Genomic DNA, 27,957 nt, shown 5'->3' on the forward strand with positions numbered 1-27,957 from the left:
TTAATACTGGCATGGCGGGGGATCCTTCCAGCGCTTCGAGCCCATGAGAGGCCATGGTGGCCCAGAATGTCCACCGTAGCGCCACATTGACACTTTATTAAGCTATTAAAGAAGGTTTGTAGTGGGTAGTGACACTAGTGACCCTGCCTATGAAGCCGATGGTCCCGGGTTCGAATCCTAGTAAGGGCATTTATTTGTATGATGATACAGATATTTGTTCCTGAGTCATGGTTGTTTTCTATGTATTTAAGTATTTATATATTATATATATCGTTATCTGAGTACCCACAACACAAGCCTTCTTAAGCTTACCGTGGGGCTTAGTCAATTTATAAAAAAAATTCCTAAATATTTATTTAATATTTTTACATTGTTAATAGCAAATAGTAAAATGGTCGCTAGTGTAATAAAAAGTTCAGGTAAAAGAAAACACGAAATAGAGAACCCGTGATTTATTCAAAACATAGCAACAAAGAGGCAAACACACCAACAGACAAAAGTAAGCAGCTTGTATATCGCGTAGAGGTACAGCGCGCCGACCAGGTAACTCAGCACACCAAGCACCTGAAATAACACGTTTAGTTAGTTACCGTAAAACGGTGTGAGTAGGTTTCGCGGGGAGAGGTGGGTTATGAATGGGGAGAGAAGGTTTGAGAGGGGGTGAGAAGGGATTTTAAGGCTACTGCTACAAAAATAATGTATTCCAATTTAAAATGGAGCTATAGTAATACGCATAATAAAAAAAAATCTATCCAACAATCTTCCAAAATCACCTTTGTATGAAAACCCCTCTCACCCCAAATACGAGGCACTACGGGGTGAGGTGGGTTTTCTTGTTTATCGTCAAAGTTATGAAATGGAACTACCCAAAATAAAATAAAAACTTAAATACAAACGTCCGGAACACTTATTATATACACCATTCAGTTTTCATATGTAAAAATAAAATGTTATCGAGGTTTGAATTTCAGTTTTGACCCTACTCACCCCATTTTACGGTATTGACCGAGGGAATCAATAACCGCTGAACCGATTTAGATGAAATTTAGGATGGTGTACAGTACATCTGTGATTTAGTTGAAAAGGATACCAAACATGACTACCGGCGCGATTCGGGAAATAAATTACAGATTAACTAGATACGATATAGTAAAGATATGTGACGTCCCACGGATAAAGGTACCTTAAAGCGGTTGGCGCTTACACTTTACACTATTATCAGGCGTGACTCACTCCGCGATTTCGTCGCTTTGCTACAGGTAGCTAAAAGTACATCCGTTCGGCCCCAATTTTGGGGAAAGCCATAAGCCGCGCGTGGCGCTGTCGCCACCTAGCGGCCATATCTGTGCTGATCGTAACAAACGCGTTTTGTTAGAGAGTGAGCTTCTGTACCTAGTACTATTATTTATTATGTGCTATTATTAACGTCGCTCGCGCGGCGCCAGCCGCCATAAGGTACCTTTTGCCGTGGAACGTCACATATCTTTACTATTTCATATCTAGTGAATCTCTAATTAATTTCCCGAATCGAGCCGTTCAAACCTTACCTTAAGCAGTATTATATTAACCTCAGGAATTCAGTTTCGTCGACGAAGTTGAATCCCCCCCCCCCCCACACTCCATTTCACAACTTTAAAGGATGATTATTGAGATAAAAACTATCTTACCTATATGTACTGTCTTGGGACTCAAAATATCTGTATACCAAATTTCAATCAAATCGGTTCAGCGGTTTAAGCGTAAAGAGGAGTTTAAAAAACAAGGTATTTGTTTAAAGTTTATATGTTTTTTCTTAGGAATGGTGTCAATGTGATACCATAAATGAATTCAGCACCCCCGAATCCCCCGATGTATATGAAAATGATACCAAACACGGCCTAGCTTCACTGATGTAGATATCAAGATAAAATTGAGAGCCCTAAATAAACTTTCAAGAGCGGATATCTCAAAAACTATTCAAGATATCGAAAAACTTGTCTAAATAAAACTTGTAACAAAATTTTCTCAGCGTTCGGTTTGTCTAAGTAGTCATGTCGCTAAGACGAAAAGCTTCCAAGATATAAGTGAAAAACCGAAAAATTAGACCTTCTTACCCCCCTCTGGGTGCGTATCATAATGAATACGAACTTTTGATATAATTTCAATTTACAAACGTTCAAAACGTATACTAATCTTATGTATAATGCACTAAATCTATATTTTCAATTAGTATAACATAAAAATAATATAACATTCAATATACATACCGCTGTTTGGTATAACATACAAATAAACTAATTACATTTAATATAACATTCATTATGCATATAAATTAAAATAATGAATAACATCTCATATAAGTATCTGAACAAAACATCAGTAAAATTATTTGGATAGCTCAGTATTTCATAGGTCATCGAAACTAATTACTGTCAGAAAAGTAGGTTAGGTTAGGACAGTGACTCCCCAGAAAAAAAACTGCTACCAGAAAAGTAGGTTAGGTTAGGTTAGAACTGTGACTCCCCAGAAAAAGAAACCGCTACCAGAAAAGTAGGTTAGGTTAGGTTAGAACTGTGACCCCTCAGAGAAAGAAACTGCTACCAGAAAAGTAGGTTAGGTTTGGTTAGAACTGTGACTCCCCAGAAAAAGAAACTGCTACCAGAAAAGTAGGTTAGGTTAGGATAGAACTGTGACTCCCCAGAAAAAGAAACCGCTACCAGAAAAGTAGGTTAGGTTAGGTTAGAACTGTGACTCCCCAGAAAAAGAAACTGCTACCTGAAAAGTAGGTTAGGTTAGGTTAGAACTGTGACTCCCCAGAAAAAGAAACTGCTACCAGAAAAGTAGGTTAGGTTAAGTTAGAACTGTGACCCCTCAGAGAAAGAAACTGCTACCAGAAAAGTAGGTTAGGCTAGGTTAGAACTGTGACCCCTCAGAGAAAGAAACTGCTACCAGAAAAGTAGGTTAGGTTAGGTTAGAACTGTGACTCCCCAGAAAAAGAAACCGCTACCAGAAAAGTAGGTTAGGTTAGGTTAGAACTGACTCCCCAGAAAAAGAAACTGCTACCTGAAAAGTAGGTTAGGTTAGGTTAGAACTGTGACTCCCCAGAAAAAGAAACTGCTACCAGAAAAGTAGGTTAGGTTAAGTTAGAACTGTGACCCCTCAGAGAAAGAAACTGCTACCAGAAAAGTAGGTTAGGTTAGGTTAGAACTGTGACCCCTCAGAGAAAGAAATTGCTACCAGAAAAGTAGGTTAGGTTAGGTTAGAACTGTGACCCCTCAGAGAAAGAAACTGCTACCATAAAAGTAGGTTAGGTTAGGTTAGAACTGTTACCCCACAGAAAAAGAAACTATTACCATAAAAATAGGTTAGGTTAGGTTAGAACTGTGACCCCCCACAGAAAAAAACTGCTACCAGAAAAGTAGGTTAAGTTAGGTTAGAGCTGTGACCCCTCAGAGAAAGAAACTGCTACCAGATAAGTATTAGGTTAGGTTAGAACTGTTACCCCCCAGAAAAATAAAAGGTTAGGTTTATTGCGTGGTATTTGTTTTGTATATTATATTATTATTATATTATTTCAACGTTATACCTTTTTATACTTATCATAAACGATATTATATGTAAAGTTCAATATACATTATAAAACTATAGAATTCATTGTTATACGTATCGCACGTTATACTTATTGCACGATATGCCATTCAAAATTATACTAATTGAATTTATATATTCTGAGCAATATATTATAGGTTTGTATACGTTCTATTACTTACCCCCCCCCCCCCCTCTACCCCCCAGCACCGGGGCTACGGCCGGGGACTTTTGATATGTTCACCTCCTAACTAGTCCAAATAAAGTTACGGAGTCAAAAATTGTGTTCCTAGCATTTCCATACCTTCTTATTGCTTGGCCTAAACTTATTTTTTTTTTTAATAATCAACTATACAATACCACTTTACAGAGTGATCCAATACGTGATATGTATTACATAAAGGAAGACGAATAATTAACAGTTTTTAACAACACAATTAAAAATATTACAGTTAAACAGACTATAACTAAATATTTGGCCGATAGCATATTGCCGGCTTGTTATCTTTGTGAATTCACTCAGAGTGCAGTTAAATTTATATATCTATTTTGGCGGAGACTTCGTTCAATATTACTATTGCCCTGACAATGGGCGCTTTGGCAAGTAAATTAGTGCTCGCAGTCGGGCTTTACTTAAAAGTAAATGTAAGCGGAAACGAATATCGACAGTCGATAAATCGAAAACTGAATAGTTTTCGGTTTATCACAAGATGTCAGATGCAAACATACCCTTTGCTTTTTTTTGGCGTATTCCGTGCCCTGAAGTCCGTCTCTGATGATGTACTTCCTCAAACCGATGGCCCACGTCAGCATTTGCTGGGTCCAGTCCATCTTCCCCACGTCGAAGTTGTACAGGTCTTGGTCTGAAAGTCAGAGAAACAATATTAATTTATTTATTTATTTAAACTTTATTGCACAAAACATAAACATAATGTACAAATGGCGGACTTAATGCCTAATGGCACTCTCTACCAGTCAACCATCGGGCCAAACAGAGACATGTAAAAATGGTACAAGGAGAACAAAGGAATTTATTAGAACAATGGGAAAACAACTAAACAGCTAATAATTCTGACATACAATACACAATACAATATACAATACTATAGAATAGAGTATACAGGCACATACAGGCAAAGTTTCTTTAAAAAGGATAAAACCGTGCAAATGCGAGTGGGACTCGCCCACCGAGGGCTCCGTACTTTTTGTTGTTATAGCGGCAACAGAAATACATCATCTGTGAAAATTTCAACTGTCACGGTTCTTAGCTATCACGGTTCATAAGAAACAGCTTAGTGACAGACGGACATTGGAGTCTTAGTAATAGGGTCCCGTTTTTACCCTTTGGATACAGTACCCTAAAAAGGGTTTTGTGACGCATTTTCACATAAATTTTGTAGCGTGCCATTGTTAAAATTGTTACTGAACTGTTACTTTTAGTTATTTTAATTGAAAAAGTAATCTCCCATCGATTACTTTTTTTGTAAATCAATTAAAATTACCTACGAATTTTAGTGCAGTGGAACTCGTGGCAGATGTAGTAAGCCAGCACGAGACAGGTTGTAGGAGTGAGACAGCGCGCTCCTCTCGCTCCAACTCGTAGCTTAACTTACCTGTCTTGGATAAGCTGTTGTTTAATTTGACCAGATTGTCATCGTTGAAGTGAAACTCGTGGCAGGTGAAATAAGCCAGCACGAGACAGGTTGTAGGAGTGCGACAGCGCGTTCCTCTCACTCCAACTCATAGCTTAACGTACCTGTCTTGGATAAGCTGTTGTTTAATTTGACCAGATTGTCATCGTTGAAGTGAAACTCGTGGCAGGTGAAGTAAACCAGCACGAGACCTGTCTCGTGCTGGCTTACAACCTCTCACTCATACAACCTGTTGTATGAGTGAGACAGCGCGTTCCTGTCACTCCAACTCATAGCTTAACGTACCTGTCTTGGATAAGCTGTTGTTTAATTTGACCAGATTGTCATCGTTGAAGTGAAACTCGTGGCAGGTGAAATAAGCCAGCACGGAAGACAGGTTGAAAGCCAGCCGGTATAATTTCATCGCTCTGAAAACATAATGAAAATGTATTAGCTGCAAATTGCAAATATATAAGTACCTACCTACAGAAATCATTGATTCTCTCTATTTATTTTTCTTCTTAAGTTAGGTTGTTTATAACATGAATATAAAAGTAAAATGCAAAAGCACATAAAAAACAATAAAAAATACATATAAACACATTATAAATAAGCAGTTTCGACTTATTCACAGTATTAGTGATGGTACTTGCCATAACTATTCCAAATTTCAGGTACCTACATCAAACGGTCTTTGAGAAAAACGCATTTAACCGATTTGCAAGACCGAAGTGATCCCATAAGAGCACCGTGAACAAAGTTTTGTACGGTGCTCTAAAAGCCTAACCTAGGGTGCCGCCGGCAGCGGGGCAGGGCCCAAGCTGCCGGTGGTCAGGGCCGCAAAGTGAGGAATCAACGTACTATCCGCGCCGTGTCCAGAATTACCGCCTTCTGCATCTGACCCTTGATCCAACCACCCAGCAAGACTCTCTAGGTGTTGGTCGAGACTCTTCACTATGAGACCGTTCGCTGACACGACTATAGGATCAAAATCATTGATTATTATTACTATAGCCTCGTGCCGCCCACCATACAAAATTATAGCCAAGGAAGTTACAATCGTGTTATGTTTTCATTTAGGTTGAATTTCATTTGTTCGAAAATTTTACGAGACAAATGAAATGCCATCTACTTTGTTTTTAATTAAGGCAGGCGTGGCTCACTCCGCGATTTCGTCGCTTTGCTACAGGTAGCTAAAAGTACATCCGTTCCACACCAATTTTGGGGTTTGCCATAAGCCGCGCGTGGCGCTGTCGCCACCTAGCAACCATATCTGTCCTGATCGTAACAGACGCGTTTTGTTAGAGAGTGAGTCTTCTGTACCTAGTACTATTATTTATTCTGTGACGGTACTCAGTGCTCAAAAAGTGCTCGAGTGGAGAACACGGACTAGCAAGCGCAGCGTAGGACGTCCACCCACAAGATAGACAGACGACCTTGTTAAGGTCGCCGGAAGACGCTTGATGCGGGTCGCTTCCAACCGGTACGTATGGAGGTCCAAGGGGGAGGCCTATGTTCAGCAGTGGACGTCTTATGGCTGAGATCATGATGATGACTCACTTAGGTTTCTTGCCAAGTATCGTCAGAACCCCGTCCACCAGATATCCAGGTATGAAGTGCAGCAGCCAAGTCAGCAGACAGAACACCCACCAGCGGCTGGTGTGGTGTACGAATGTGTACCACACCGATTTCGGCGAGCTGGCGCAGTAGTACACCTTCGTTAACATTATATTCATTAACTCTCCTGGAAAGTAGATAAATAACCGTAAATACATGCAGCATTGCAATAATTAGCCTCATGCGTGACTTTTTTTTTAATTATTTAATTTAAATCATTATTTATATCGTTTGATCGCCAGAAAGAATAAAAATACTTTTAATAACCTTCCCATAATATAATTAAAACATATTAAAAATGTTGAAAAATTTTGAGCGGTTGTAACGTGCATAATTTTTTGCGCGAATCCGACAAAACTGGTGACGTCACTCGGTGTGGACGCAACTGACGTTTGCTACTTAGTGGCGAGTCAGATCATAATGCCATCTCTTTTACAATTTGTTGAAACGAGTGACGTGACGTGGCCAACGGAGTGGTCATTAACAGGCGTCCCCCTCTGTTGAAAATAGGCGGCCAATGGTCAACCACATGTCAACCACATGTATGGACTGACGTTTATCTGACATGGCTATTTTGACTTTACGTAAGTATACATTTCATGTGCCCCTCCCCCGCAAAAAACGGCAGACTATTTTGTACCGAAAATTATAGACATGGCGTCTCCGTTTGGTTATATCCTCTAAGGACGTGGCGTTTCGACTAATGCCCAAGTAGCACAGATTAGCTGTATAGCAGCCGCATAATGAAGTACGAATACGCTTGAAGCTGGAATATAAAAGCTGCATTAGAGCTGTATAAGCGTCTTTTCAGCTTTTATAACTCTTAAATGGGCACAAATTAGGCAGCCTTAAGTTCACATAGCTACTTAAGAGCGTTGTAGCAGCAATATAACGGAATTATAAGGGGTAACAGGAGTTATAAGAGGTGTATATTGGCTGGGTAAGAGACCACCAGTTACCCTTTATTCAGCTAATATGTCACATGTGCGCCCTAATACCGGGAAATATTGACATTGGGCTGAATAAAAGATAATTAATAACATACTTTTACACCTCTGCCTTAAAAATCAGCTATTATATTTAGTATAGTGACGACGAACGCAGAGGTGAACATATTTATATTGAAGCAAAAACATTAAGCGCAACGACACCATAAGTCATTTTGTTAAAGTGTTTAGTTAAATGTTTGTAGATGATCTTTTATATATTAATGCGAGAAAGATGTTTGGGAATGCAAGTTTATTGACATTATATATATACATTATCTAAGAAAATTTCAGTGCGCCACGAAAATAATCAGTATTTATTTATTTTAATGATATAAATAAGCTATGTGCAAAAACTATTTCAGTGGTTTGGACAGAATTATGAGATAAAAAGTTAATAATACGTTATAGGAAGTACTAAACTAATGATTTAGGTTAAGAACTCAGGCACAAATCATATTGTTACCCTTAAAAGTTGGAAAAGCAATTTCAATCTTGTAGGTTATATACAATAAAATGGCGGTCAATGTTAAAAAGCAACGTGAACCGTTAAAATTCTTATATGCAGCATACGACTGTTATATATCTGATAAAGATACTTAAGTGAACCACTATAAAGTCCAAGTCGCTATTTCGATACACTAGTGAACCTCTAAACAGTTATAAGGCATCTTATGAACGTTTTAACAGCCGCTATGCAGACAGTCCCAATGGTAGTATAATAGGCTGCTTAGCGGTAAACATGTTCAGCGCTAAGCCGTATTATGCGCCACATGTGTTCGATTATACGTCTATTGGTTTCATAATAGCTCACTCGTTCTCCCTTATAATAAGTCAGCGAAATAAAAGCTGCTTTAGCGGTAAACATGTTCAGCGATAAGCTGTATTATGCGCCCCATGTGTTCCATTTATACGTCTATTGGCTTTATATTAGTTCACTCGTGCTCCCTTAAAAGTCAACGTAATAATAGCTGCTTAGCGGTAAACATGTTCAGCGATAAGCTGTATTATGCGCCACGTGTGTTCCATTATACGTCTATTGGCTTCATAATAGTTCATTCGTGCTTCCTTAAAAAGTCAGCGTAATAAAAGCTGCTTAGCGGTAAACACGTTCAGCGATAAGCTGTATTATGCGCCACATGTGTTCCATTATACGTCTATTGGCTTCATATTAGTTCACTCGTGCTCCCTTAAAAGTCAGTGTAATAAAAGCTGCTTAGTGGTAAACATGTTAAGCGACAGGCTGTATTATGTGCCACATGTGTTCCATTATACATCTATTAGCTTCATAATAGTTCACTTGTGCTCCCTTAATAAGTCAACGTAATAAAAGTCCACAATTACCTCCTTATACAGCACATGGCGTAATTTTATCCACTAAACAGACCTTATAACGGTTAAAGCATTTGATAACCCTTAAAGCTGTATAGGGTCGTAGCAAATATACCTTTATATCACTCTTTGCGTATTAATGGTAGTTTTCAGAGCCGTAATGCAGCTTTTAATCGGCCCTAAGCTATATAAATATCACTGAGATCTATTATACAGCTGTAGGGCCACGAGTGTGCTCTTATAAGTATCTTAATACGCACAGAGCGTTAGATAGAACTAAAAGTGAGTAGTTATAGAGCTATCTGTGCTACTTGGGTGGCGTTGCGTTTCGCTCCTCTAGTGAGCAAACTTTACGCGGGCAAATTTTTGTAGTTTATATTTATTATTTTAAGCAATTAAATGATAATTTAATAACGGAAATGCATTTGTAACATGATATAACGGCAACAAACATCCGATTAAAAAAGATTTCGTTCAAATATAAACTTCATGCATGAGGCTAATTGTATGCAGTTGGTGAGGAACAGAAGCCTATGGAGGAACCTGTGTTGCTACCGACAGTTTGATTCAAAGATTCAAAGATTTATTTGTTCAACATAGGTAGGTTACAAGATGTTAAATAAATGTTTCAGTATCACTATGTCGTGCCTATTGGCATACAAATTCAATAAAAATACACACTCTAATCGTAATATCAAACAATAATAGTCAAAACAGGGTTATCACATGCAGTAAATCTTAATAGGTAATTAGAAGAAAATAAAATCTTAATATTATGTGATAATAGTGGTCAGGATTTACAAGTCAGTCAAAAATTCTGTTATAGAGTAGTATGCTTTCTCGGTAAGGAAAGCTTTTAGGTTTCTTTTTAAAACATTATCCTTGTCCTTACATGCTGTTATATTCTCCGGTAACTTATTATATATTTTGTGAGCCATTCCAAGTATGCTTTTTTGTAAAAATGCCGTTTTACTTGGTACTTTTTGCAAAGACTTTAGTTTGTTTTGCAGGCGAACACTTTTAAACTTACTAAATAGGTTGTGGTTTGTATTTACAAAATTGGTCATTTCGTATATATACAAACATGGCAATGTAAGTATTTTAAGCCTTTTAAATAATGGTTTACATGGCTCACTTTCTTGGACCCCGCAAATCGTTCGTATGCATTTCTTCTGAGCCTTAAATACAAATTCTTTATTGCTGGAGTTTCCCCAAAAAAGGATACCATATCTTAAATTAGATGTGACATAAGCATGATAGGCGGTTAAAAGTGTCGATTCGTTTGCGATTTTTTTCAAATTGTATAAGGCGTATGAATATTTACTTAATTTATTACATATATTGTCAGTTTGTGTTTTCCAAGTCAACTTATTATCTATACTTAATCCTAGAAATTTTGTTACGTCCGTTTCATTCACTTTATGTCCCCTATAAACTATGTTTAAACTAGTGGATTTGGTTCTTTGCTTAAATGTCATAATATTGGTCTTGTCCAGGTTTATTCTAAGATTATTGTTATCAAGCCATTCTATAATAGTTTCTAAGGTATTATTAATGTCAGTTTCATACGATTCTACATTATGTCCAGAAAAAATAATGGTGCTATCATCTGCAAAGAGAACCATCGGGTGTACCGTGGCTTTAGGCATATCATTAATGTAAATTAAAAACAATAGTGGGCCCAACACACTTCCCTGGGGTACCCCATAACAAATGTTCCTAAAGTTAGATGAGAAGGTTTCCTCTTTTTTCGTACTGGGAGATATTCTTTTAATTTGTGTAATTTGTTTCCTGTCCCTCAAGTAGGAACGGATTAGACTGAAAACATTACCGCGAATTCCATAAGCATGTAGTTTGTCTAAGAGAATATTATGGTCAACAAAGTCAAACGCTTTTGACATGTCCATATATCAAAGACATATGTAACTTCGTATAAGACGAATAAAGTCTAAGGAAAAAACGTGCCTCGGAATTCAAGCAAAAGTCATTCTCGAATAGATGGCGCACACACCTTTAGCCTATCCTCGGCTAGATGGCGTGACGACACCGTTTCATATTTAACAATTTTAACACATAGATATCAGTGAATGAACATGTATCAAAATGATATAAAAATAATAAAATCATTTATCCATATATATAAATTTTTTGATAACTTTATACGTTTTCATTTTGAGTTTTAGTCGTGTGTCGATAGATGGCAGTAAATTTACAGTGACTACAAAATTTACAATGACAGGACCCCTCTATACTATCTATTCTTTTTGCCATATATAAAGCGCATGTAGGGATTTTTTTGTCCATGTTATTGATTACCTTTTGTACTAAATCAAAAATTGCCAAATTTATCGATTTTTTCTTTCGAAACCCTTTTTGTTCGTTTGCAAATAAGTTTTTTTTTTCAAAGTAATTATAAAGACTGTTGTATATAACTTTCTCTATGATTTTGGCAAAGACAGAGATTAACGCAATAGGCCTGTAGTTCTTCATGTCATATTTATCCTCCTTTTTATAAAGAGGTTTCACAATGGATACCTTTAGTTTGCTAGGAAACTCACCATGCTCAATACATAAATTTACTATATGGCTGAGTATAGGAGAGATAATGTCAGATGTTTGTTTTATTATTTTCGTATGTATACCATCGTATCCAGTGCTATTAGTATTTTTTAAAGAATTTATTATTAGCTTTATGTCATCAGGATTAGTCGGTTTCATAAATAGGGAGTTAGCATAGTATGTCATTGTTTTCTTATAGTTATTTTTGTTGCTAGTGCTATTATGAGGAATAACAGGACGAACTTGGTCCACGAAATAGTTATTAAATTCCTCTGCAATATCTTTAGTATGTGTAACTGTCTTTCCATTGGATACAATTTGCTTAATGTTTTCAGTAGGGTACCTAGCACTGGCACTGACATAAACGCTATCGAGAATGTAACTCACTAAACTATGGAATATAACACTGTAAACTCTCGCGTTTTGGGTCTACCGCGATATAATTTCTTTTCACCGTTGACATTTGTTGGGACGTCAGTCTTTCCGTGACCACAGCTGGTGCAACTCAGCTGAAACGTCGGAATTAAAGGTAAAAACAATGAAATTATATCGCGGTAGACCCGTTAGTTTAATTAAATATGTAAACTATGGAATATACTAAACGATACAGTGTTTACTGTTTATACTTCTCTCCATTCCTCGGGTGGCCCAGCCAGCATTATAGACATAGTCCACAGGAATTAGGTTTTAATCAAATACTTACGCCACGTAATAGGGTTCCTAGCTGGTGAGACTGTGTATATCTTAATATCCTTCTGTCCGTTCTTGCGGCGTTCTGCCGTGGCCCATCCTGCCACAATGGCAGCATAATTGACATAGTCCGCTCCATGGGAATTAGGTTTTACCTAAATACTTACGCCACGTAATAGGGTTCGCCACAGTGTTCGATTTCCCTCAAAAAATTTCCCTATGCTGTTAATTGCATAAATCAATCAAGGAATGCATTTGAAATGCAAGACTAGAACACCCAGAAGTCTATTTCAAATACTTTTTTTTATAAAAAATAAATTATATTTCATGAGCTTGACATCGAAAAATTACTAAATAAATTCTACAAAAGTATCTGATGAAGAAGTCGCTTTTTAATCAATGTAGTTTGATAAAGAAGCCTTTGGCGCATATTTTCTAGTTCTTAGTTTTGGAATTTACCCTCTGCTTACCGAGTTATTCATATAAATACAGATTTTTTATTTCATTTTTTTTCTCCTGAAAAACTCAAAAGTGCGACTTGTAACTAGCACTGAAAGATGGCTCTTAACTAGGTCTACCACTGGTAAAAAAATCACGTTCCACTATCGCGGCGTTTGGGAGTTACGTATAAAGGTCAAATTATACTTTTTAGGGTTGTTACTTAAAGGTCAAACAAATATGAAAGGTCGGAGTAATTAAAAAATCTGATTAAATTAAATTAAGGAACAACATAAGAAACTTTATTTATATTTATTCATTTAACCTTTATTGCACAATACAAGAAATTACAAATGGCAGACTTGCCAAAAGGCATTCTCTACCAGTCAACCATTGGGCCACGCAGAAACTTTTAAGTGCAGTGCACTTTGTTAAACAATAAAGTCATTAAATTCAGAAAAGAAAGAAAGAAATTCAGAAGTCAAGTTATAGTTTCTTTTCGCAAGTTGGTCTCAGATTTTATGTATTTTGTGGCTCATACAAATCATTTTCATTTTCGAGAACTAGCGTGCAGTCGTCAACATGGGATGGATTTTCATCACCGTCTATTAACGAAAATCCATCATTAGCTAGATCTTCATCATCATCAGCCTCTTGTAAGTTTTCCTCATGAATCGGCTTCAGAAGTTCACGAACTGCTTCTGGTAGACTAATCCTACTGGACGATTTTTGGCGTTGTCTGTAGTGTGCCATAGACACGAACGGATCTGATGATTCTAGTGCACGGTGAAAGAGATCTATCATAGTTTTTCTCCTGTTCATTTTCCGGCAATGGTGTTCCCTATCACAAGTGACTCGACACCGTCAATGTCAGATATCGGTTGTTTATACTTGTGTTGTTTATGCCGATGACAGGGTCGAGTGGAAAAAACGAGGGGAGGCCTTTGCCCAGCAGTGGGACACCAAAGTAGGCTAGGGAAAAAAAAAAAAAAAAAAAAACTTGTGATAAGTATAAATGAAAGAGGTTTGCACACAATTAAATGTATTCAAACTTAGCCATTTTGATAATGATGGATAAAATTGTTTTTTACGATTAGTCGATTTTTAATTAATCACAAGCACTGGTGCACTTTTGCCCCCGTCAATCCAGTGTTCCTGTATTTTTATTTATGTACCTGGAGTATGTCTAAACAATATACAGTTTTGTAATAGAGGAAAATTTTTGATTAATTCTGACTAAAAATTAAAGGTCAAGTTGAGGGTCAACCCTAACACTGTATTTTTAAATTCGATAACTCCCAAACGCCGCGATAGTGGAACGTGATTTTTTTACCAGTGGTTGACCTAGTTAAGAGCAATCTGTCAGTGCTAGTCACAAGTCGCACTTTTCAGTTATTTAGAAGAAAAAAATGAAATAAAAAATCTCTATTTATATGAATAACTCGGTAACCAGAGGGTAAATTCCAAAACTAAGAACCAGAAAATATGCGCCAAAGGCTTCTTTATCGAACTACATTGATTAAAAAGCGACTTCTTCATCAGATACTTTTGTAGAATTTATTTAGTAGTTTTTCGATTTCAAGGTCATGAAATATAATTTATTTTTTATTAAAAAAAGTATTTGAAATAGACTTCTGGGTGTTCTAGTCTTGCATTTCAAATGCATTCCTTGATTGATTTATGCAATTAACAGCATAGGGAAATTTTTTGAGGGAAATCGAACACTGTGCGGTTCCTAGCTGGTGAGACTGTATATATCTTGATTTTTGCCGTGGCCCATCCTGCCACAATGGTAGCATTGTTCACGTAGCCAGCTACTATGCTTGCATTATTGACATAGTCAACTCCATGGGAATTAGGTTTTACTCAAATACTTACGCCACGTAATAGGGTTCCTAGCTGGTGAGACTGTATATATCTTGATATCATTCTGTCCGTTCTTGCGGCGTTCTGCCGTGGCCCAGCCAGCTACTATGCTTGCAGTATTGACATAGTCCACTCCATGGGAATTAGGTTTTACTCAAATACTTACGCCACGTAATAGGGTTCCTAGCTGGTGAGACTGTATATATCTTAATATCATTCTGTCCGTTCTTGCGGCGTTCTGCCGTGGCCCAGCCAGCTACTATGCTTGCATTATTGACATAGTCCACTCTATGGGAATTAGGTTTTACTCAAATACTTACGCCACGTAATAGGGTTCCTAGCTGGTGAGACTGTATATATCTTAATATCATTGTGTCCGTTCTTGCGGTGTTCTGCCGTGGCCCATCCTGCCACAATGGTAGCATTGTTGACGTAATCCACGGGAATCAGGTCTATTTTGGCGCCATCTTCGGCCATGAAGGTGTGCATAACGCCAAGACCAGAGCCTAGGAGGAGCTGGAAAAAATTTAGACAGAAATAATCAGAACCAAGCTAACTTTGCAAGGAATATGAAATATTTTTAGATTTTTATTTATTACCTATTTATTTTTTTATCATTTTTGGTACAAGCTTTTATCGCTGACTTCTTTACACAGGCAACTCATTGAGACAATTCTAACGACCCCAAACACAATTAGATTGCGTTGTTATATCACATAGTTCCTATGGCCACCTCCTGTCTCCTCCATCATCAGATCAGATCGATGGTACCATAATATTGGATTGTCACCCAATTTACATATGCAAATTTTCAGCTTCATCGGAAACCGGGAAGTGGATCAAATTTAACTTGCACGATTTGATTACAGACAGACAACGGGACAGATGAAACTAATTAAAAGTTTGTAAAAGTGTGTACTCTGTATCTTTAAGTATTTAAATAAAGGTAAACAAAATCTACCCTCAAATGGCTCCTTAAGGCAGTTGAGGGTAGATGAAAACATTACATGATCAAATTATGTAGGTTAAAGTCAGGTCGTTCAGGGACTGATCCAGGCTGTTTACTATTTGGTTGGTTAACCAATAAATGTTATAACTACCCGAAAATGTACAAATTGTTTGTTTACTTTTATTTAAATAACTAAAGATACAGACTATATTGTATAACACCATCAACACCAACTATACTTGGTCAAGCAGATCTTGTCAGTAGAAAAAGGCGGCAAATTTGAAAAATGTAGGCGCGAAGGGATATCGTCCCATAGAAAATTTGAATTTCGCGCCTTTTTTTACTGACAAGATTTGCTTGGCCGTCTATATCTATGAACACATGACGTTTGTTGTGGCATTTCCACACTTTCTCTCTAAGTATAACTGCATGGGTGCTAGAGGTCTGCACTTACCCCACTAGGCCCGTAGACACTGCTCATGTCAAGCCAGCCAGGGTTAGGCTCCAGGTTCGCTGCTATGACTGAAATAAAAAACAACATGTAAGACATTGACATTTTTGTATGGGACATTTATTTTATCTCTATTTAAACATGGGTATATAATTATATATGGCTTAAGTATACAGCCACGAGAGACGTTGTCCCTCACATCACAGAATAAATAATAGTACTAGGTACAGAAGACTCACTCTCTAACAAAGCGCGTCTGTTACGATCAGCACAGATATGCCCGCTAAGTGGCGACAGCGCCACGCGCGGCTTATGGCTAGCCACCAAAATTGGTGTGGAACGGATGTACTTGTAGCTACCTGTTGCGACGCGACGAAACATTCCTTTTGTCTGTCTATGGCTCACCTATCGCGGGTCTGACGATGCAGATGGGCAGGTCCCCTGACATGGTCCTCACAACCTCCTCGGCCAAAGCTTTGGTGTAGGCGTACGTGTTAGGCCAGTCTTCGATCAACCTGAGCGAAAAAAAAATAGGTATTACTTGGATATTCCTTACAACCGAAACGTTTTGAAACGAAGACAAAAACAGTAGTCATTATTGAGATTGAGATTTAGAAAGACCTAAAAAATCTTAATACCGCGATGTAGGGTTACACGGCTCCGTTCCAGCGCCATCTACCATGGAATTGGGTAAACTCACTTAGGTTTAATAGCAGCCAGTTTCTCTTCGCTCAGCTGTTCGAAGAGGTCCACCATGGTGCGGGGGTCCCCGGGACTGTTGTAGAAGTATTCATTGAATGAATCTTCTGTCCCCACCCTACAGGCACATCAAACTCACCAAGCGAAAGTCATGAATTCAAGAAAAATCTTAACACCGCGATGTAGGATTTCGCCGCTCCGTTTCAGCGCCATCTACCATGAAATTGGGTAAACTCACTTAGGTTTAATAGCAGCCAGTTTTTCTTCACTCAGCTGCTCGACCAGGTCCACCATGGTGCGGGGGTCGCCGGGGCTGTCGTAGAAGTCCTCGCGCACGGAGCCCCCGATGCGGCTGCGGGTGGCGTGCGCGTACGCAGTGGATACGTGCACGAACGATCTGGAATAGAGAGATTGATGGATTGTCTCAAAGAAAAAGTAAAAATAGCGGACTTTAATTGAGCCATTTAGCCTTAGGGTTTACTTTACATAAGATATTTGGTACCGTTAGTGACAACCAAATTAACCTTAGAGGGATCAAGAATTAAAGTGTATGACCGTGCGTTGGTTGGTACGTTTTATCTTATCTTATCGCATCTTATCTTATCTTATCTTATGTTTTCACTCACTTGAGCTTCTTGCAGTCCTTTCGATACTCTGAGCCACCAAGACCCCATCCATAGCCAGCAAATCCTTCCACCATATTACAGGTCAAGGGGACCCTAGCGACATCTACCTTAAGAGTGTTACACTTCTTAAACGGCTACCGGAGTTCCAAGTCATATTGGAAATTCACCAGTTACGATGTGCTACCCATATTTACTAATTTTAATTTTGAACAAGCAGAAACGTCTGCGAACGATGCTATTAAGCTTAGAATAAATTTAAAAGTGGAAAAATTACTGTCTTTGGTGAGACTTGAACTCACGGCCTCTGGACAAGACAGTAATTTTTCCACTTTTAAATTAATTCTAAGCTTAATAGCATCGTTCGCAGACGTTTCTGTCTTACCTTATCTTATGTTTTACTCACTTAAGCTTCTTGCAGTCCTTTCCCAGCAGTAACGCCTGCATGGTCCCCCGTACGTTAGTCCTAGTCGCCACACGTAGAGGCCTATCTTATCTTATGTTTTCACTCACTTGAGTTTCTTACAATCTTTTCCCAGCAGTAACGCCTGCATGGTCCCACGTACGTTGGTCCTGGTCGCCACACGTAGCGGCTCATCGAAGGTGATGGTCGCCGCCACATGGAATATGACCGTCACCTGACAACGAGAAAATTTTTATTTTACGTTTGTGTGATTTTTAGGGTTCCGTACCCAATAGGGTAAAAATGGGACCCTATTACTAAGACTCCGATGTCCGTCAGTCTGTCTGTCTGTCCGTCCGTCTGTCCGTCTGTCCGTCTGTCCGTCTGTCCGTCTGTCCGTCCGTCTGTCCGTCTGTCTGTCACCAGGCTTCACATTAAATAAATAAATAAATAAATATTTTACACAGATCGATCTAGTCCCCCAGTAAGCTCAATAAGCCCTGTGTTGTGGGTACTAGACGACGACGATATATATAATATACACATATATATAAATACTTATATACATAGAAAATATCCATAACTCAGGAACAAATATTTGTGATGAACACACAAATAAATGCCCTTACCAGGATTCGAACCCGGGACCTCCTGCTTCGTAGGCAGGGTCACTACCGACTAGGCTAGGAGGCCGATTCATTCGTAATACCTTTCTCGTCACATGACTTTCATCCGTACCACGCTAGGCGACTCGCTCTTACTTTTTCTACTATGGGTATGGGTATGGATTGAGCACTCTATGCTTACTATATTTCTCTATGGTAGAGCTTACATCAGGCCCCAATTTCACCACGGTCACAGGTGCGACAATTGTAAAATCACTGTTGCTGACGTCACAGGCATCCATGGGCTACGGTTACCACTTACCATCGGGCGGGCCGTATTCCTGTTTGCCACCATAATTGTTTTATTAAAAAAAACTTTATTATATCGGAAAAAAACAGATATTTCTTTTGCGAAGTTTCTGACAATTGTCAAGATTTAGAAGAATTGTAGGTAATTCTTGACAGGTAATGAGTTATATGTCGGAATTTCGTGACAATTGTAGTGTTTCTTGTGACAATTGTCATAAACTTAGCAAGAGAAATATCTGTTTTTTTCCGATATAATAAAGTTTTTTTTAATAAAACCATTATGGTGGCAAACAGGAATACGGCCCGCCCGATGGTAAGTGGTAACCGTAACCCATGGATGCCTGTGACGTCAGCAACAGTGATGTTTTACAATTGTCGCACCTGTCACCGTGGTGAAATTGGAGCCAGATATACTCGTACCTCATTGGCCATGGTATACCAGTCCTCGTCGCTAATCGCCATGCGCAGTTGTGTGATGTCGCCGTGGACCGGCGTCACACGCGATACGAAGTCGGGCTTGCGCTTGTGCAAGATCTCGAATACCTGTCAATATGTATAATATTTTATTTTTACGAGGAACAAAGGATGACTCACACTAGACCGGGCCGACGCGTCCGACATTATGTCATTTTCTATGACAGCTGATCGGTTCACGTGGTGCCACAGAAAACCGCCTCCTAACCTAGGGGTTGGTCTGTGCGTGGTGCTTTCCATAGTAAACGAAGCTCCGGAAGCTCCGGCCCGGCCGCGAATTTACAAAAGCTATACTATTTCAGTCACGACCCCGATTCTAATAGGTGAGCTTTTGTTTATGCATATTACTTGACAATATCTATACCGTTTCGGTAAAAAGTAGTCACTGAAATGGATTAGCTTTTTGCATGACATATTTTCAAATATTATTCACGCCAAAACCTAGTCGAGTTTAGTAAGTTCAGTCACATTTGAATGTGATATCTAAATTTTAATAATACTCATTTACTCAAATGGTTTAGATTTTGTCGCGATATATTTAAACATTAATGCTCTCACAATACCTAGTCGAGCGGAGTCTCGCCGTCATTATTCAATATTATTCATCGAGTATTATTTGTACGACACTAAAGTTCACTGAATATTGATTACAACAATTATTTTTTTACTAAATTACCTTTCACCTAGTATTCATGTAAATTGCCAAAAAAGTAGTTTAGGTTAGTTTGATCTGCAACCTCCAAGAAAACGAAATGTTGCTGGAAAAGTGGGTTAGGTTAGGTTAGAACTGCGACCCCCAAGAAAACGAACTGTTACCAAAAATTTGGGTTAGGTTAAGGTAGAACTGCGACCCTCGAGAAAATGAACTGTTGCCAGAAAAGTGGCTTAGGTTAGGTTAGAACTGCAACCCCCATGAAAATGGATTGTTGCCAGAAAAGTCGTTCTATGTAAAAAAAAGTCGGTTCGCTGTTTGGTCGCAGTTCACCTAACACGCTCCTCCTCGCTTCGCTCGTCGTCGCGCCTATCTTGACTCAGTGAACTCTGTCAAATGACTAGACGATATCGTATTAATAAATATCTAGAATCAAATTGAATGATTTCACCAAAGAAATGTACTCCAAACGTTGTACACCTAATAATAATCTACTTAACAATAATTCTATAAAGTCAAACGTCGTCATGACGAAAATTTAGCGAATGTTGGTTGCCAAAGTAAATCATTTGCGAAAAGTTGTCTGGCAAGTGAAATTCGGACAATAAAACTTCGGAGAAAAGGCAGAACACCGTAGTAAATCTTGGTCCTTAAATAAATCATCTACTTCGTTATGTGTACCAATGTATTATAAAATACAGTCGACTTATAATTGTATTACGATTTCACACTAAACATGTCCTAATAAGAAATCTCAACTGATATAGTTCTTAAATGAAAAAAAAAACTTTACGCATTTTTAAGTAATTAGCACGAACGGTAATTAATACAATACAATCGGAGTCATTACTAAAATATTATTCAAGTTTTAGATCGCAACAAACTAGCATTTGTAGCAACAATATCCATATTAATTTAGCCAATAAAGTCTATACGATTTCAGTAAATTTCTGCACTGTAATGGATTAGGGTTTGGTCAAGTTTTGTCCAAACAAAAGCTAATCCAGTTCAGTTCGCATCTGGACCTTATCAGTATAGGCTTTGTAAATTCGCGGCCCGGCCACGGCCCGATCTAACGTGAGTCATCCTTAATTCTTTTGTTTAAAATGTAAATTTTAATACCTACAACTACAAGCTTTTACCGCTGAAATTTTCTTTCGACAGGCAACACTAATAGTCATCGAAACAAACCCAAACCACAGTATAAATAATAGTACTAGGTACAGAAGACTCACTCTCTAACAAAACGCGTCTGTTACGATCAGCACAGATATGGCCGCTAGGTGGCGACAGCGCCACGCGCGGCTTATGGCAAACCCCAAAATTGGGGCCGAACGGATGTACTTTTAGCTACCTATATAGTAGGGGAGCCCAAGAGGGGATTTTTGTGTTTACTCGAGCGCGTCAGATTAAGATATGAGTGATATCTTGCTACCCTTTGTAGTCTACCTTTACCCCTTTTAGCCATCTATGTTGAGCCCTTGGTTGGTGGGGGGCTGGTGGGGGGTTCAACAAATTGTTAAGCAGATTATGGATTTGGTCATATTAGTCCAAATTAACGCTATCATTGTGCTATTGCTAAATCTGATAATTATATGGACGCATTTCCTTAATAATCTGACGGTTACAATGTAAAAATTAGGCGTCAAACTTGTTTTCATCAGATTAAGAAAATGCCTACAAATAAGTGTTATTACAAAAACGACCAAAACCACAACCTGCTTAAAACGATTTTTTAACCCTCCGAAAATTTTAAAAAAATATATAAAATATATTATAAAAAAAATTGTAGACGCTTTCCGGCTCGCTGAAAAAATAAACTTTATATAACTTTTTTCTTCTTATCATCTAATATTTCGATTCCAATAGGTCTGTATGACGCTCGAGTAAATCCCGATTTAGCATCGTGGGCTCCCCTACTAATAGCAAAGCGACGAAATCGCGGAGTGAGCCACGCCTGCCCAAACACAGTTAGGTTGCGTTGTTTTATCACTTTATCACAGAGTTCCTATGGCCACCTCGTGTGTCCATCATCAGATCAGGACGATGGTACAGTCGCCGTCAGATATATCGGAGCGGCCAAGGTGCCCACAAATATCTGTACACGCCTCTATTGTCAAGGCGATAGAGTGCGTCAAATCAATAATTGTTAAAACAGTTAGTAAAGTAAAAGTACAATTTAAAAATGTGTCAACAATCAACATATTGTGCATTTATTAATATAAATTACTAAAAAACATAAACAGGAATATAAAACTAAAAGCAACTACAATTAAAATAACTAAAACTAAAAATTAAAAATACCTATCAAAATTTGGTGCCCAACACGCAGGTAATCAACATATGTTTTATTATAGTAAAACGGGGTGAGTAGGTTTCGCGGGGAGAGGTGGGTTATGAATGGGGAGAGAAGGTTTGAGAGAGGGGTGAGAAGGGATTTTAAGGTTACTGCTACAAAAATAATGTATTCCAATTTAAAATGGAGTTATTAATAGTAATACGCGTAATAAAAAAAAATCGCTCCAACAATCTTCCAAAATCACCTTTGTATGAAAACCCCTCACACCCCAAATACGAGGCACTACGGGGTGAGGTGGGTTTTCCTCTTTATCGTCAAAGTTATGAAATGGAACTACCCAAAATAAAATAAAAACTAAAATACAAACGTCCGGAACACTTATTTTCAGTTTTCATATGTAAAAATAAAATGTTATCGAGGTTTGGATTTCAGTTTTGACCCTACTCACCCCATTTTACGGTACCGAAGGGAATGATTTTAATCGACACGAGTTGCGAATTACCTTTTCACACGTGTATTGTACAACGTTTTACAGTAAGTACATAATTATGGCCCTTTAAACCGACATAGGCACGGCACATATTGTGCTAATTACCGCTCTAGGGCGGTAAAGTAGCACTAGCACCATATGACTATTAATTTTTCATCACACTCGCTCAGTAAATGTGGAATTGCACGCAGGTTTAGAAAAAGCGTTCTCCCTAGGGAGTTATGAAGTTTCTAGTGCCATAATTAACAGTTTTTTGTCTTTATACTTAATTATTGTATCGCAAGTGTAATGAAAAACATTGTGTGTAACTCGGGGCGTAATAATATCGCAAACTCGAGTCTATAAATCGCTCCGGCAAGCCGTCGCGATTTAACTTACTCTCGTTTGCAATATTCAACTTTCGCCCCATGTTGCACAATGTACTATTAATTGTATTTGTAAATTCTACTTACAGGATCTTGAAAGATCTTGGCAATTCGCTCCTGTGAAGTGTGTCCCTTCTTCTCGCGAAGTAGTAGATATACGCGTTTGATGTCGCATGACCTGCAAGACATAATAAGAGAAGATCATTAAATAAAATAATTATCTAATTTTAATTTTTAACGTCTGCGAACGAACGTCTTGGAACTCCGGTAGCCGTTTAAGAAGTGTAACACTCTTGCGGTAGATGTTGCTATGGTCCCCTTGACCTATAATATGGTGGAAAGATTTGCTAGCTATGGATGAGGTCTTGGTGGCTCAGATGGCAGAACGCTGGAGTATCAATCCAGAGGCCGTGAGTTCGTCTCACCCAAGACAGTAATTTTTCCACTTTTAAATTTATTCTAAGCTTAATAGCATCGTTCGCAGACGTTTCTGCTTGTTAAAAATTAAAATTAGTATGGGTAATTAGCTTAGCACATCGTAACTGGTGAATTTCCAATATGACTTGGAACTCCAGTAGCCGTTTAAGAAGTGTAACACTCTCGCGGTAGATGTCGCTATGGTCCCGATTACCTATAATATGGTGGAAAGATTTGCTGGCTATAGACGAGGTCTTGGTGGCTCAGATGGCAGAGCGCTGGAGTATCAATCCAGAGGCCGTGAGTTCAAGTCTCAACCAAGACAGTAATTTTTCCGCTTTTAAATTTAAGATAATTATCATTAACACATTTTTTTTTCAACTATTCTCTGCTTGCGACTTCTTCCACGTTAAAGTCGTTTTAGGGTGAATGTATAAGTGTACTAAAGTTTGTGTTGTGTTGGGATCCTTTAGCAGATAAATAAGAGCATGCGATAGCACACTCTAGCAGCTAAAAGCATGCGATAGCATACTTTTGCAGTTCAAAGCATGCGGTAGCATACTCTAGCACAGTGGTTCTTAACCTGGGGGTAATTACCCCCGTGGGGGTAAAACTGGTATTTTACGGGGGTAATAAGTTAACCTAATATAACCATACAACAAACGTACACGTTTTATTTTTTATTACCATTGGGAGGAGGGGTAAAATCAGGTTCCCTAGTTAGTCATAGGGGTGACTGGACTGAAAAGGTTAAGAACCACTGCTCTAGCAGATAAAACCATGTAACAGGGAGGCGATGACATGGGAGGCGATGGCTGAGATACGCGTCATACTCGTGAACGGGTGCTGTTTGTGGAGACTGGTCTGTTTAAGCTAACACAAGCTATTATACTTAGTAACTTTATTTTTATTAATTAATTACAGTGAGACGCCTCATTCTGCTCTCGTATGTTTCTTTTCTCTTAATGAATGTATTAATTATACAGGATATTGACTCTTGGAGACCCTATACATCTCTAAGGATAACTTGATAAACTATATAATCTTATAGTTCTGACACCTAGAGACATTTACACCTCTAAATATTATAGATTTTTTTTTTGTGTTTTGTATCTGTATTTTTTATGTAATTCGACATTAAGAGACCATATACATCTCTTAGTAATTGTAATACTTACGTTAGATTGAATTCTTAGTTTTATTTTATAAAATTGTTGATGTTATTATTTTTGCATGTATGTAAATTCAATGATGACGTGTAAAAGTGCCCTTGTGGCCTATTTGCTGAATAAATGTTGATGTTTGATGTTTGATGAACAACATACTTTAACTTGCGATGCGTATAGTGTGTCACAATCACAAGATATGTCACACACACAAGATATGTGTGTGTGACATATCTTGTGACATACCTGAATCATCTTGAGACATACCTGAATCATCTTGAGACATACCTGAATCATCTTGTGACATACCTGAATCATCTTGTGACATACCTGAAACATCTTGTGACATACCTGAATCATCTTGTGACATAACTGAATCATCTTGTGACATACCTGACCTGAATCATCTTATGACATACCTGAATCATCTTATGACATACATGAATCATCTTGTGACGTACCTGAACAGCTTCTCGATGAGATGCTTCCCCAGGAACCCGGACCCTCCGGTGACGAAGATAACAGCATCTTTGTAAAACTCCTGCACCGCGGAATCTCCCCGCGCTATGGCCTCATCTATCGCGCGGTGACGAGACAAGGACTCTAGCTCTAGGGTTACTGCGGGGTCTATTGTGCTCACTGTTGGGGAAATAATACATTATGATTTATTATGATACAAGTAGGGCTTGCAAATATTCGAAACTTTCAGGTATTCGAATATTCGACTTTTTCTGACGAGATATTCGAATATTCGAATATTTTAAAAAAATAAGAAAAGGAACGAAAAATCGGTTTATTATCGTTTTATTCAAAAGCTTTTTTCACATATTGCTAAAATTAATGATATTTTGCAGAAATCCACTTATTGACTAGATTTTATCATCCTACTCTGAAATACCCACGTTTATAAAAGCAAGTAAGTACCTAAAACGCAAAAATTAGACATTTTCAATATTTCTTGATAAAACTTTTTATTATAAATGCGTCGTTGCGTGAATTAATATAACTTTAACCATCCAAACACGTATGTAAGAGAGAAAACATTTTAGGAGGTAATCACTAATCATTTTCTGATTTAAATTAACTTCTTGTCGTTAAGAAGCCTGTAAAATGGCCTTTAATTCCATTGTATTTTGAATCTTTATTGACTTTATTAGTCTTGGCAAGTTTAGTTTTGATTCCTAATGGTCGGCTGTTATATAATAAGTTATATAATTGGTATTGGAATATTTAAGGGAAAAAGTTGGCTGACTACGGGGTGGATTATTCGTTAGCTAAAGGTGCATGGTTAGATTACCTAGTTCGGTAGGTTTGGTATGATCAAATTTGTGAATTGCGATAAAGGGCAAGGTTTAGACTTCGAATATTCGCTTAAGGTACGCTTTTACTCAATAAACAAAATGACCCTTTATCTTAAAACTTACGTAAAGTTACTTGTACCTAGAAAAAGCATTAGCCGCACCGTAATAAAACATACTTTTTGATTTCGTTTCCTTTGAAATTGAGTTAGGTTCTTAGGTTTAACTGTATTCATGAAGCCTATTGAGAGGAAGACAGTAAAAACATTATTTCCTTCGCATTTGGGTACCTTTGGGTACCTACGGTTCCTCATTCACTGTTAATACCCGGCAAAATACACAGAAACTGTAACTATAACGGATGAAAATAGATTTTACCTAGTAATAAAAAATATTCGAATATTCGAAACCTGAGCGGCCGAATATTCGAATATCAAAACAGGTCGAATATTCGACATATTCGAATATTCGAATATTCGAATTGCAAGCCCTAGATACAAGTGAATCATGGTATCCCTTTCTAACTTATGGCACTATTCCTTTCGACTATTTAGGGTTGTCAAAATTCAAGTAATTATCTTATCTGTGGTCGTGCGGTAATACTCATGTATTACCGCACAAATTCTATAATTATAAACACTTGTGCCATCTGGTGTCAAGTAGCGGTACTGATAGTTCCACTACTTCAAGATTTTTACCTTTTTTCTAATGCTAAAAAAACTAACTATAATTCTTATATAAAAGCAAATAAAAGCTAATGCAGTTCAATTCACGCTTGAACTCAAATAATATCGTAGGGTGACAAGCAAAAGTCACTAACTAACATCGTTGAAATTATTGGACAATAAACCGTGTTACAAGTGTAATAAAGTGCATTGTTACTTTTATTTTTTGATAGTACTTAGTGAGTTTTGCTTGTCACCCGACGATATAGGCTTTGTAAATTCGTCGATGGGACGTAAAAGTGCGTAGGTCAAGTACCTACGTAAAGAACGACCATTTTGTAACAATTTACGTCTTGATCATACATATTTATGTGATGACTGGGTTTTTTTAATTAATTATGCCCTGAAACTCCAGAACAATGGAATCGAACGGACAGTTATTGAAATACGTTTAAAATATAATGAAATAGTACATAAGTACCTAGGTACGTAATAATTAATACCTATGTTCATACATAAGACGATTGCACAGGGCTATAACCGCGAAAAACGAAGTTCGCAAATTGCGGGCATCTTTCTCTGTCACTCTAATTATGCCTTCATTGGAGTAAAAGAGAAAGATCCCCGCAATTTGCGAACTTCGGGGTATTCAAAAATGTTTTTATGATACACGATGTTATTGTTTTATACTTAGGTCATACTGAAAGTAAAGCTTTGCCTACATCTTGGCGAAAAAAAAACATTCCATATAAGTAGTTTTTTTTACAGATAAAAATTGCGAGTTTCGTTTAAAACGTTAATGTTTGTCAGTAGGTGTATATCTAAACCAAAGTCACATAGTGGTTGATTGTCACAATAAGTTATTAAGTACATTATATCTAAAACAAGACCGATTTCAGAAAACTTTGTATGACACTTTTATCTCTAAATGCGGTCAAGAATAGGTACTCTTTTAAAATATATCGGATTGTACCAGCGCACTGTGTATACTATAAATATGTTTATTGTATGTTAAGATCCGGTCAATATTATTTACCTATTTTCAAAGTAAATAAGCCCTTTTATGCATTAAATATTAGAGTTTTGTCATGTGCGCCATGATTAACTACGACTCTCTAATTTCGTCCAAAAAGAAATCTATTATTTCCTTCATATTTAATTATACATACATACTCGTAACTATAAAATTAAAAATTAAAAAAACCCCTACGCTAATCATAAAATCTTAAACCATTGTATGCCAAAAATGGCTTACTTACATTATTTTGAAAAAGAGCAGATTCGATAGTCTACAAACTGCTGGATCGATTTTTACCCAACATATATAGCTAAGAACCAACGCAAGGAAACTCGCTTTTACGTAAAAAAACCGCATAGAAATCGGTCCATCCTTTTGAGAGCTACGG

General features: G+C 37.7%; 1 protein-coding gene across 1 annotated transcript; it reads right to left on the bottom strand.

The window, feature by feature from the left end:
• Positions 1 to 456: 456 nt before the first annotated feature.
• Positions 457 to 26,886, bottom strand: LOC134803663 (fatty acyl-CoA reductase wat-like). The gene is made up of 15 exons (XM_063776451.1): positions 26,868 to 26,886; positions 25,050 to 25,227; positions 23,093 to 23,183; positions 19,146 to 19,268; positions 17,922 to 18,046; positions 17,024 to 17,182; positions 16,492 to 16,601; positions 16,090 to 16,157; positions 14,986 to 15,202; positions 14,699 to 14,839; positions 6,759 to 6,942; positions 5,505 to 5,626; positions 5,181 to 5,294; positions 4,297 to 4,430; positions 457 to 564 (listed from the first exon to the last, which is right to left on the bottom strand). The coding sequence occupies exons 1-15, from the start codon at positions 26,884 to 26,886 to the stop codon at positions 457 to 459; spliced, it is 1,893 nt and encodes a 630-aa protein (XP_063632521.1).
• Between the last annotated feature and the right edge of the window lie 1,071 nt (positions 26,887 to 27,957).

Source organism: Cydia splendana, chromosome 27 (genome assembly GCF_910591565.1).
Source record: "Cydia splendana chromosome 27, ilCydSple1.2, whole genome shotgun sequence".
Classification (NCBI taxonomy): domain Eukaryota; kingdom Metazoa; phylum Arthropoda; class Insecta; order Lepidoptera; family Tortricidae; genus Cydia; species Cydia splendana.

Bases quoted from the DNA above. Each gene is read 5' to 3' on its own strand.
- LOC134803663 (XM_063776451.1), bottom strand. The intron at 16,602-17,023 runs GTGAGTTTACCC...TTTTTCGCTCAG, and splicing joins CTGGCTGCTATTAAACCTAA to GTTGATCGAAGACTGGCCTA. The intron at 15,203-16,089 runs GTAAGTGCAGAC...AATTTTTTCCAG, and splicing joins GTGTCTACGGGCCTAGTGGG to CTCCTCCTAGGCTCTGGTCT.